The 11,259-nt window shown below is 37.4% G+C and overlaps 1 protein-coding gene across 1 annotated transcript; it reads left to right on the top strand.

Annotated features, from left to right (window-relative positions):
• The first annotated feature begins 2,835 nt into the window (after positions 1–2,835).
• On the top strand, positions 2,836–8,114 carry LOC101296403 (digalactosyldiacylglycerol synthase 1, chloroplastic-like). Its single transcript, XM_004303329.1, has 7 exons — positions 2,836–3,550; positions 4,318–4,350; positions 4,945–5,032; positions 5,514–5,998; positions 6,105–6,371; positions 6,476–6,825; positions 7,116–8,114. The coding sequence occupies exons 1-7, from the start codon at positions 2,951–2,953 to the stop codon at positions 7,648–7,650; spliced, it is 2,358 nt and encodes a 785-aa protein (XP_004303377.1). The 5' UTR covers positions 2,836–2,950; the 3' UTR covers positions 7,651–8,114.
• Positions 8,115–11,259: the final 3,145 nt, after the last annotated feature.

The raw sequence follows: 11,259 nt of genomic DNA, 5'->3' as shown, positions 1-11,259 counted from the left end.
GATGTGTTTTGTGAAAAATAAAGTCAATTTCGCATACATATTCTTTATGACATAAACAAACAATAGTTACATGGTTGTCGAATTGACAGAACCTGTTATGATTTATTCTTAAATCATGTTTTCACTATGCTAAAAATAGCATCAGACGACAGTTGAGCACTGTCGTCTGATGAAAAATTATATGTTGCATGAGGCCCTGCCGTCTGATTGATGATTAGACGATGGTGGAGAACAGTCGTCTGAGTGTAGATCAGTCGTTTGAATTTGACTAGTCTGGAAGGTTTCTGAACTTTATGTCGTCTAAATAAAAGACCAACAACATTCAAATGTCGAGTGAAAGAAAAAAAAATGAAGGATTTGTTGAAATTGACGTAGTGTGAATGTGTGATACAACCTTACACTGCATATAATCTTCGAGCTACAGAACCTACTACGACAAACATATTCACCTGATGTGGTTAGATGAGGTTTCTAGTGATAATTTAATGTCGCCTGATGTTGTCAAATTTGGAAAGTTACTAGACTTTATGTCGTCTCAAGAAGCATTATGATAGAACAAACATCTAACACAGAGAGGCATCGATCATATATAATTAAAGGATATTTGAACTTGTCCAAAGCATCACTTGTGTTACTAAACATGGTAACAAAACAAAGTTAGCATACACATAGTATTCTATTCAAATTCTAAATATTCTTTGAATTATCAAGACCTATGCATATTTAGCTTACCTAACAAGTTCTCTAAGGAGCACCTCCTTGTGGCTATAGAGTCTGTGCACTATCAAATCCATTAGCTGACTAACCTACAATCAATTTAAAGTCCTCATGTGAACCAAACGAGGTGAGATGTGCGCCACATTTCCATTTTCTAACTACATGATAATTGTTTAATTAAGATTTATCTGAAATTGCAGCTAATCAATAAGCATAGTCGACATAGGGGACAACTAATACACGACTGCTATTTTGCCTGGTTATACAGCAGCTACTTAAAGATCATCAAGAGCCATGATGAGCACAAAGTCTAGCATCGTATGTGGTAACCAATTCTCAGCTTCAATAGTTGTGATCGATGGTGATCTATATTTGTATCCCTATATTGTTCTAGAAAAAAGAAGGAGAAAGTATATAGAGATGATGACATGCATGGTGAAAAACACAGAAGGACAAGCAACGGTGGGTTCACATTTACAGCAGCCCACAAGTCATAGCAAGACTAGCAAAACCACTCGTTCATCATGTGATTTCCAGAGGTGCTCCCAGGTTTTGGAAGAGTCTTCCATCTTGGTGTAGATGATTCGGAGATTTCCTATGTAGAAATTGGCAAATTAGCCATATGTGGAAGGGTCAATTCAAGCACATGATGCAAAAGGACGAAGCTCAAGTGATGGGGGCTCTTCTTGGTTGTTGGATTTGTTGTTGCTTTACTATCGTTTTCCTTAATTTTGAAATTTCAAGCTTGCTAGATTATTATAGATGTAGAATTTTTTGCACACGTTATTTGGTACTGATCGAGGTAGCAGTTTTTCTCATTCTATGCACACTATAACGCTTCAAATGTTTTTTAGGTGCATTTTTCAGGTGGCATGAACCAAAACTTGAATCATGTTATTTCCATGATCAGTTTGAGAAACGAGATCTTCCAACTTCACAAATATATGTAGGTACACTGTATACCGTATACCTGTCACGTAACTTTTTTCGAGAGAAATTACTAGCTAGTCTTATAAGGTGCTCTATTGAATATGCCAAAGCAAGTTGAAATAGTTAAATTAGAGCAGTTGAGATTGTAGTTGTTTTATTTACGTATTAAAAAAATAAACTTTTTATTCCAAAATGAATAGCTTGCAAACGCTTATAGTTTATACAAGAATGATCTTGATCTCATTGAGTTTTTATTTGCTCCAATTTACACCATAATGAATGTCGTAAATGCTGTAAAATCGTTAAAAACTGAACTTTTTTGAACCAATAGTTATGATTTTTAATTTAACTACACAGGAGTTTATTTCATATTAGTCTAGAGTTATTGATTTATTTGTTTAATACTTTTAGAGAAAAAGACTACCGTCACCCCTCAATAACATTGAAGACAACACATGCATTAATCACAGCTTCTAAGAGCATCTCCAACGGTTCTTGTATTTATTTTTTATCATAAATAAAGAAATCATAAAATCTCTAAAATAAAATGAGCTCAACTCCAACAGCTCTTTTATTATATTAACAAAATTAAATATTTTTTTGTATAATTTAATGAATCTATATAAATATTATATACCTAAATTTTATGTTAAATGTTTTAATTTTCCCATTAGGATTTGTTTCTCTCTCTTTCCATTTTCTCTATAATAGAAAAGCTACCAAACAATAATACTTTTACTCTAAAATAAGAATAATTTTAGTTTTACATAAACTGAGATGCTCTACCTTATCAAATATTCGATAAAACCTTAGTGCCCCCTTCGTAACTAAAAAAATATATATATATTCGATAGAACCGTGCCTCCGTACCAAGTCTCAGTTAGAAATTTCCACACAACTTTACAGGCGTCCGGCACCACTTGCATGAGTTGAAGCACACATCCAACAATTTAGGCTATTTAGCCCACCTAGGCCAACTCCCACCAACCACTACCCGCCACGTGCCCCGCGCAATCCCAAACCTCCCAGCATATTCCTCCTCCAGAATATTCCCCATCCCGAACCTAAAGCACCAGGTCCCCTCCCCCCACGGGGACGCCCCCACGTGGACGCCACGTGTACATCCTTGTCCCTTAAACAGGAAACCCCGCATTTTCCAACCGTTAATTTCTGAGCGCCCCCACCTCTTACTCTAATAAGCAATTCGAGAAGAAGAAGAAGATTCACGAATCCCAATCCCAATCCTTTACCCGCGAAAAAACCGAAAGCTTCCTTCTCAGTCAAAACCCTAGCTCGCTCGGCCATGGCCGGACACGGCCAAGCCTCGGCGTCGACGTCGAACGCGTTCTCGTTCATATCCAAGGGGTGGAGAGAAGTGAAGGACTCGGCGGACGCGGATCTCCAATTGATGAAGGACCGAGCCAACTCGTTTAAGAATCTGGCGACCTCGTTCGACCGCGAGCTTGAGAACCTGTTCAACTCGGCGACCGGAATCCGGCCGTCGTCGTCGTCGGAGATCGACTTCGTGAAGAAGCTGCAGCCGAAGCTGGTGGAGATTCGGCGGGCGTACTCGTCGCCGGACTTCAGCAAGAAGGTGCTGGAGAAGTGGACGCCGCGGTCGACGATTCGGATTGATTTGTCGGCGATTAAGAATGCGATAGTGGCGGAGGTGGAGGAGAGGGAGGGGATGACGGAGTTTGATAGGATTAAGCGGAGGAGGAGTTTGAAGTTTAGTGAGTTTTGGGGGGAGTGGAAGAGAGACGGTGAGGATGAAGAGAAGCAGTCCAGGAAGGATTGGGAGCCGATTCGGGTGTTGAAGACTAGATTGAAAGAGTTTGAGAAGCGTGAGTTTCTTGGTGGGTTTAAGAACAGTGAGTTTGTGGAGAAAGTCAAGTCCAGCTTGGTATGTTCTCTCTTTGCTTCCTTTCAATTTTCTTTTGTGGCAATTGAATATGTGAGCTATGCAATTTCGTTGTCGATTGATTTATTTGGTGTTTGTATGGTCACCTTTTCTTGGCTGAAGTGTTGTTGTTTATAGGTTGGTAGCAAAATTGAATCAAAAGAACAAAATAATCTTATCTGCAAATGCATAGGAAACAGTTTGAGTTGGAAGAAGAACTTACTGTTTTCATATAGGTGATTGTGTTTGGGTAGTGAAAACAAAAGTCAAAACATTGTAAAGCAATATGAAATGATAGATGTATGCGTATCTTCCTTTGTACATATCATGGTGACTGGGGGCTGGTGAGTTCATTGGGATTCCTACTACTAATCTCTGAAATCTCTACTAAATATGTAAGCAAGTATAGGATAAAATCGTTTGTATGGTTCTGAATGTTGGAATAAGAAAAATAAAAAATTTACCTTCATTTTTGAAGATCTTTGCTTGGCTGGAACCAGGATGTCAATAGCCTTAGGCTGATTCTTGTTATGCATATAAGATTGCAATCCAATATCATTCAGAACTACAAGTCTACAACTTGTCAATAGTTATCCTCAGTTTGAATTATGTTTTGTGTCTCATCTGAAAGATCTGCTGTCTTTGGTAAATGAACTGTCGAATATGTGACTGTTTTGAGTTTTTGTTTCTTGCAGTAGATATCTTACTTCTTTCAGATATGTGAGCAGTACATATTCTTATCCTTCAATATTTTCTTGTTCTGTTTTCAGAAATCAGTTTACAAGGATGCTCAGGAGTCACAGGTTTGTATCTACCCAGCATAATCTTGTTTTTGTCGTTTGGGTATTGTTTTTTTATTTTTTAGATTGTATTTCATATTTGGCCACTTTGGCATATTAGTGTTTTCTAAGCTAGAATTTAGTTCAAAACCAACCTAAGTTGTGTTTAGAGGCTCTTTTAGTGTAGGTGTTGGCTAGGAAAAGGATTCGTACTTTTAATTGCATTTTACCAAAAAAATATATATGATTTTACACATCTTGGCGTGATGACACCTATTACTGTTCCAAAACTCAAAAATCAACTATTTCCATACAGGAATTTCATCGCAATGTAAGGTGGTACGTTTGTTTTAAAGATAAGATTTATTGTTGTTGCAAACTGTGATGCATATATTCTGTAAAATTTTACCGTATGGCAATTTCTTCATACGAACAAGTGAGTACTATAAATTGGTGATTTGTTTGCCTTCGATTTGTGTCCACAGAATATTAAATATCTGTGTGGCAAACCCTTGCCCATAAGTTTAGATAAGCAGATTTCTATGGTTGGTTCTTTTTCTTAAAGATGGCTAAGTAGGTAATTGGCATGCTAATTTCTGTCTCCTATGCACGATACAGGCTGTGCCACCACTAGATGCGGCAGAACTTTTGGCGAGTTTGGTTAGGCAATCTGAACCATTTCTGGATCAACTTGGCATTAGAAAAGGTACTTATTTTAAAGTTCTGTTTAAAGCTCTTATGCATAAATTGCTTTGCCATGTTTCCTTCTTCTTCTTTTTTGGAATTGTATGCTTCTATTGATAGTTTTATAAATAGTAGAACTTATTGCCTTGTTAATGTAAATATTCGTAAGTATTGGACTGCACACGGTCCAATCCTGGTTGGACAATTGAAATGGTATAGCATGCAGTAAACCCAGTTCAATACACATATTGGTTGACAAAGTTATCATGAACGTAAATCTTACCTGGAAGAAGTCTAATTAACAATGAGTCCTCCCAAGAATAAAAAGAGAAAAGTAGAAAAGTTTATTGCTCAGCAGGTCACACTGATATTTAGGGAAAGAAAAGATATCTTAGTTTTCTTTTTAGATTTATTGCTGACTCGATGTGTATTCTATATATTTATGGACTTGTGTATACAAGACAATAAAGCTGACTTTTTTGGTTTTCTGAAACTGAGTGCAGATGTATGTGAGAAATTAGTGGAAAGCTTGTATAGTAAACGCAAGAATTACTTTCTGTTGAACTCGCTTTCTTCTGGAGTGTCATCTGTTCTAGAGGGTGAAATCGTTAATGATGAATTAGATACGAGGATAGCTTCTGTCCTGCAAAGTACAGGGCATTCTTACGATGGTGGATTTTGGACAGACCATGCAAAGCATGATCCATCCGACCAGAAACGGCATGTTGCAATAGTTACAACTGCTAGTCTTCCTTGGATGACAGGAACTGCAGTGAATCCACTTTTTCGAGCTGCATATCTTGCACAGTCTGCAAAACAAAATGTTACACTGTTAGTTCCATGGCTGTGTGCATCAGATCAAGAACTTGTATATCCTGGCAATATCACTTTTACTTCACCAGAAGAGCAGGAAATTTACATCCGTAACTGGCTTGAGGAAAGGATTGGCTTTAAGGCTGACTTTAAGATCTCCTTTTATCCAGGGAAGGTAATTACATTTATGAATCTGATTCTTGCCACTTTTTATTTGATCATATCAATTATGGTTGTTATTCTTTATTTCTTATGTGGTTCATTGTCTTGCTATATATTAGTTTTCCAAAGAAAGGCGAAGCATTTTACCTGCTGGAGACACTTCTCAGTTCATTCCATCCAAGGATGCTGACATTGCTATCCTGGAAGAACCAGAACACCTGAATTGGTACCATCATGGCAAGCGATGGACTGATAAGTTTAACCATGTTGTTGGTGTTGTTCATACAAATTACTTGGAATACATTAAGCGAGAGAAGAATGGAGCTCTTCAAGCATTCTTTGTGAAGCACATAAACAATTGGGTTACAAGAGCATATTGTGACAAGGTAAGAGCCCATTCATTGACTACCTGATGAAAATGTGCAATTGAATTTTGAATATGTTGCATGAATTTTGTGATTCTAACTAAATTGCTTATGATTTTTTCCAGGTTCTTCGCCTTTCAGCTGCCACACAGGATTTACCTAAGTCTCTGATCTGCAATGTTCATGGTGTGAATCCCAAGTTCTTGAAAATTGGTGAGAAGGTAGCCGCAAAAAAGGAAACTGGAGAGAAAGCATTTTCAAATGGAGCATATTTCTTGGGAAAGATGGTTTGGGCAAAGGGATACCGCGAATTGGTAGATTTGTTGGCTAAGCACAAGAGTGACCTTGATGGCTTCAAGGTGGATGTGTATGGGAATGGAGAGGATGCCAATGAAGTTCAGAGTACAGCTAAGAGTTTGGATTTGAATCTGAACTTTTTAAAAGGAAGGGACCATGCTGATGATTCTCTTCACGGGTAAGGAACTATGAATTTCAGCTTCCCAACATTCTTCTTTTTCTTTCTTTTGCTGAGGATTCATGAATCTTAACTTACTCAACTTCACAACTTTCTTAGTTCTGCATGTAAAGAGGATTGTTTGGAAAAGACATTCCATGAATACTAATTCAATGAATAAGCTGTTTAAGTTTGCATTTGGACTAAATTTCAGGAGAAAAAAAAAGTGAAATGCTTTTGCATTCACCTTCTCAAACCCACATTCACCTTTCTTCATCTCTCATGCTAATAGTATTTCCTTTATTTTGAAGGTACAAAGTCTTCATAAATCCCAGTGTTAGTGATGTGCTTTGCACGGCTACTGCTGAAGCGCTTGCAATGGGAAAATTTGTTATTTGTGCAGACCATCCGTCAAATGAGTTTTTCCGATCATTTCCTAATTGCTTGACGTATCAAACATCTGAGGACTTTGTTGCCAAAGTAAAAGAAGCAATGGAAAATGATCCTCATCCCCTTACTCCAGAGCAAAGATATAATCTTTCATGGGAAGCAGCCACACAGAGATTCATGGAGTATTCTGAGCTGGATAAAGTTTTGGATAAGGAAACAAATGTTAGAAGATCAAGCAGAGGTAAGGGAAAGGGAATCTCAAAGTCTGCATCCATGCCTAGCCTATCAGGTATGGTTGATGGAGGATTGGCATTTGCCCACTATTGTCTCACCGGGAATGAATTTCTTAGATTATGCACTGGGGCAACCCCTGGAACCCGTGACTACGACAAGCAACATTGTAAAGACCTCCGTCTCTTGCCTCCTCAGGTTGAAAACCCTATTTACGGCTGGTAATAGTAGATTAGCAGTCCATCAGTATTCCATGTGTATAATAGTAATACCTGCTATGCTTAGGTAGAAGGCTGGTTTCTTGTCTACATCAGTATGCATTATTTAAGCACGTATTTTTGTAGATAGCCAGGTCCAAGTTTTGTGGTCTTCGTGTTAATCCATAGGAAATAATTGCCAGTATATAGTTTTTCATTTTGAAGTTGCACTTGCTAAACTTCGCTGTACTGATGAAGATGCCGGCTAAAAGCCGGAGTAACTTGTTTGAATCTCGTCTACTCGATGAATTAGTTCAGTTTGGCATTTTACATTGTGAATTAGTTCACTTGTGATATCCTACAATGTTGTCATATTCACATTTTCACTGCTAAGTGTAATAGGACTCGACAGTTATGCTGATGTAATTATGTAAAGCATCACTCCATCGATCTCAGTAACTTGCTTTAAATCTTAATTTCCATGCACCTTTCAGACTGGTACGTACAAATCCTCTAAATCTCATTCCAGTAGAAGAAATCAGAACCTTGATCTGACGAGCATTTGCTCTATTTATAGTCTTATACGGTAGACGTGACACTGAGTCACAAGTAAATTCACTAATGAAAGAAAGCCTGAGAAATGAACCAGAGAAGACCATACAGAACAGTACAAGAAGTAGCGAAGCAGCTACCAACAAAGAGCAAAAAATTGTAACACTGGTTAGTCATTTCCCATCATCTAGGCTCGCTGAAAAGCCGAGTAGCAATCGGATTTGATTACTAAGTTCGTAACAACCGGATTTGATTACTAAGTTCAGTGGTTCCATTCTCTTGACGACAAGTTACTCGGCATATCTATGCTCATCAAGCACTTGAACCAGCTTCGATTACATCTAGATTTGAGATTTGTCTAGCCGGCGAGCCGTGACGCGAACGCCCTCCGATGGAAAATTATGAATTCGTACATTTCCAGACAAACCAGTTATACAGTAAGATCTAGAAACAAGCATGGGTTTTGGAAGGGCGACGAGAAAGAATGGATCACCTAAAAAGAAACCCTTGAGTGTATGGCCGGCTAGACACTGTTTGTGTTCTACGTGTGGTGCACCGTGCACATGCCCCCATTAACTAACCATACTCAAAGTGAAGAAGAATAAAAAAGTAACCAGGTAAGTGACTACTAAAATGTACTAATCGTTCTTCATGTGATTCCCAACTTCCTTGTACTATGAACATTGACTCTTGGGCATGGAGAAGACCTAAAATATATACTGGAATTTTCTGGGACAGTTTCAGAAAAATTTGGAACCGACCACGTCAAGAAGTTTGCCAAGAACAAATATATGAATAGTTATATACGTTCAAATCCAATCGTACGTACGTTTATAATGCTGTGTAAGAAACGTCACTGGTTGAAATGATCTTGGAAAGTCTGGAAGAGCGTACGCCTATCCTCCATACCTGGCATACCTGGGATTCCTGGGTTTTAACTATTTTAACAGAGATGCATTTCATGTCAGCCACAAGATCATATGATCGTCATCAAAGAATGTTTTCATTTAAAAAATTTATATAGTGGAAAAGGCCTCCCACATCACCACCACGTTATTGGTTCCTATGAACCTGACCTATATTCATGGGGGTATACACAAATGTTAATAAAATAAATCCCTTTCTGGGTTCCTTGCAAGAAAGACAGAAAGAGAAAACGAAACAAAAGGAAAAATCCTTTCTGGGTTTTCAATATTACAGAAAGCTCATTAGTGACATTAGCATGTTTTTAACTCCAATGTGGTTTTTTCATCTCTGAGCACGTACGTACTGAACAGATTATTCTCTTCTTCTGCGACGCCATTGGAAAGTGCAGGGTTTCTATATTATGTGACTTTTAGCTGTGGGATTGCAGCCCTTGCTTCGTCTGCTATATATATACTAACACAAGTCAATCACATGCTGAACCCTAAACCCCTAATTGTTTAATTAGCTCTCTCTTTTCACTTTTACTTGTTTATAAGACCTTAATTGTTTCCCTTTTGTTGATAATTAGCTATATTAATTCGGTATGGGTAATATTCTATCTGATGGATATATGTTCATTCTGTACGTAGGGGGTATCTTCAGCAATATATACGATTGGTCTTTAGGCCTTTTCCGAATGAGGAATGAAGCATGGACTTCATATGTGGAGGAACTGTGTCTTTATTTAACTTCCCAGTTTTGTCAATACTAGTTACAAAAAGCTAAGCAAGTTGCAGAGATGGAAAGGGAATTGAACAAATTAAAATTAATAAATAGAAATAGTTAGGGTAGACTCATATGTAGTACTGAATGAAAGAAAACCTTAATAATCTTTCTAGTGATCACTGACCATAAACAGATCCTGCTCAAGGAATCTTTTGTAGCTAGTGAGTGAAGCACTTCACATATATAATTAAGGGTGAAGATTAGGGTTCACGTGCATATTGATCTATTCATTATCAACAGTTAAATGATCTTCATTGGAGTGTGGCAATTAATTAAAGACAAATTAAAGGATATGAATTTGTATTATTCCATTACCAAACTTGTATATATCGAATTGAAAGGAGTCTTTGCATGACCAGCTATTTCATTATTTGATATAAAATAATGCATTAAAGAGATTATCATGCATCATAGAGATTCTCCAACCCGAACTGATAAGTTAATTAACCTGATCATAAAACATGCATGTTAAATTTAAAGGATCAAGACTACTAGTCTCTACTCTCTCTAATGGAGATGAAGGTACATACAATACCAACTTGCATGGAAGTGGGAAACAACTAATGCTCCCAACAAATGAAATTCTCCTTGTACATGTTCTAATAAAACCAATGATCGAACACGTTTCTAACCCACAAAGATCAAATCTTCATTCCAATGATTACCCAAACTTGTTGAGGTTTCTTATAGTGTTTTCTACTTATGGCAAATTTTCTGCGCATTCATTCCTCACACATGAACTAAATTACAGCCAAAGTTCTGAATGGTTCTTCTTAGGGTCCTTTAGAGTAGCTTCTCTCTTTTCACAGTTGAACAAAAAAAATTATCTTCCATACAGCTGTTTTATGGTTGTTGAGATATAAATTCTACATGAGAAATATGAGACATTGTCTGTGGGTTTATAAGGAAGGGTTTGGGTCACTCCATCCAATCCATTACCAATTGGTTTTGAATGTGAACCCAGACTACTTTATCACTGATGAACCCACTTCTAATAGACATGAGAACACAATGAATCATGAAAAATTTAGCTTTGTATTGAACTCCCTGGTTTGACTGTATAAAAATATGACAATCAAAACAAGATGAGCACATTTCTACAAGTAGGAAATACATGAAACATATATAGTCCAGCTGATGCAGAGAAGAATAGTGCTCTGTTCTCTTTTTCGGCCTAATCTACTGAGTGAGTAGTGGCAGAATTTGTTACAATCATGGAATGTGAAAATGAGGAAGACTTTTCTTAATATGCATGTTTCCTCCCCAACAAATCCCACATGGCCACATCTAATTAAAATGAGATTGAGCAGACTTGATCATCATACTCAACTAGATAAAGCAAGTTGAGTATTCAATTAATCTGCCCCAAATCACTTGTTAGAGTGACAAATAT

The sequence above is a fragment of the Fragaria vesca genome, linkage group LG6 (assembly GCF_000184155.1).
Source record: "Fragaria vesca subsp. vesca linkage group LG6, FraVesHawaii_1.0, whole genome shotgun sequence".
Classification (NCBI taxonomy): domain Eukaryota; kingdom Viridiplantae; phylum Streptophyta; class Magnoliopsida; order Rosales; family Rosaceae; genus Fragaria; species Fragaria vesca.
This window is presented reverse-complemented; position numbering and strand designations above follow the sequence as displayed.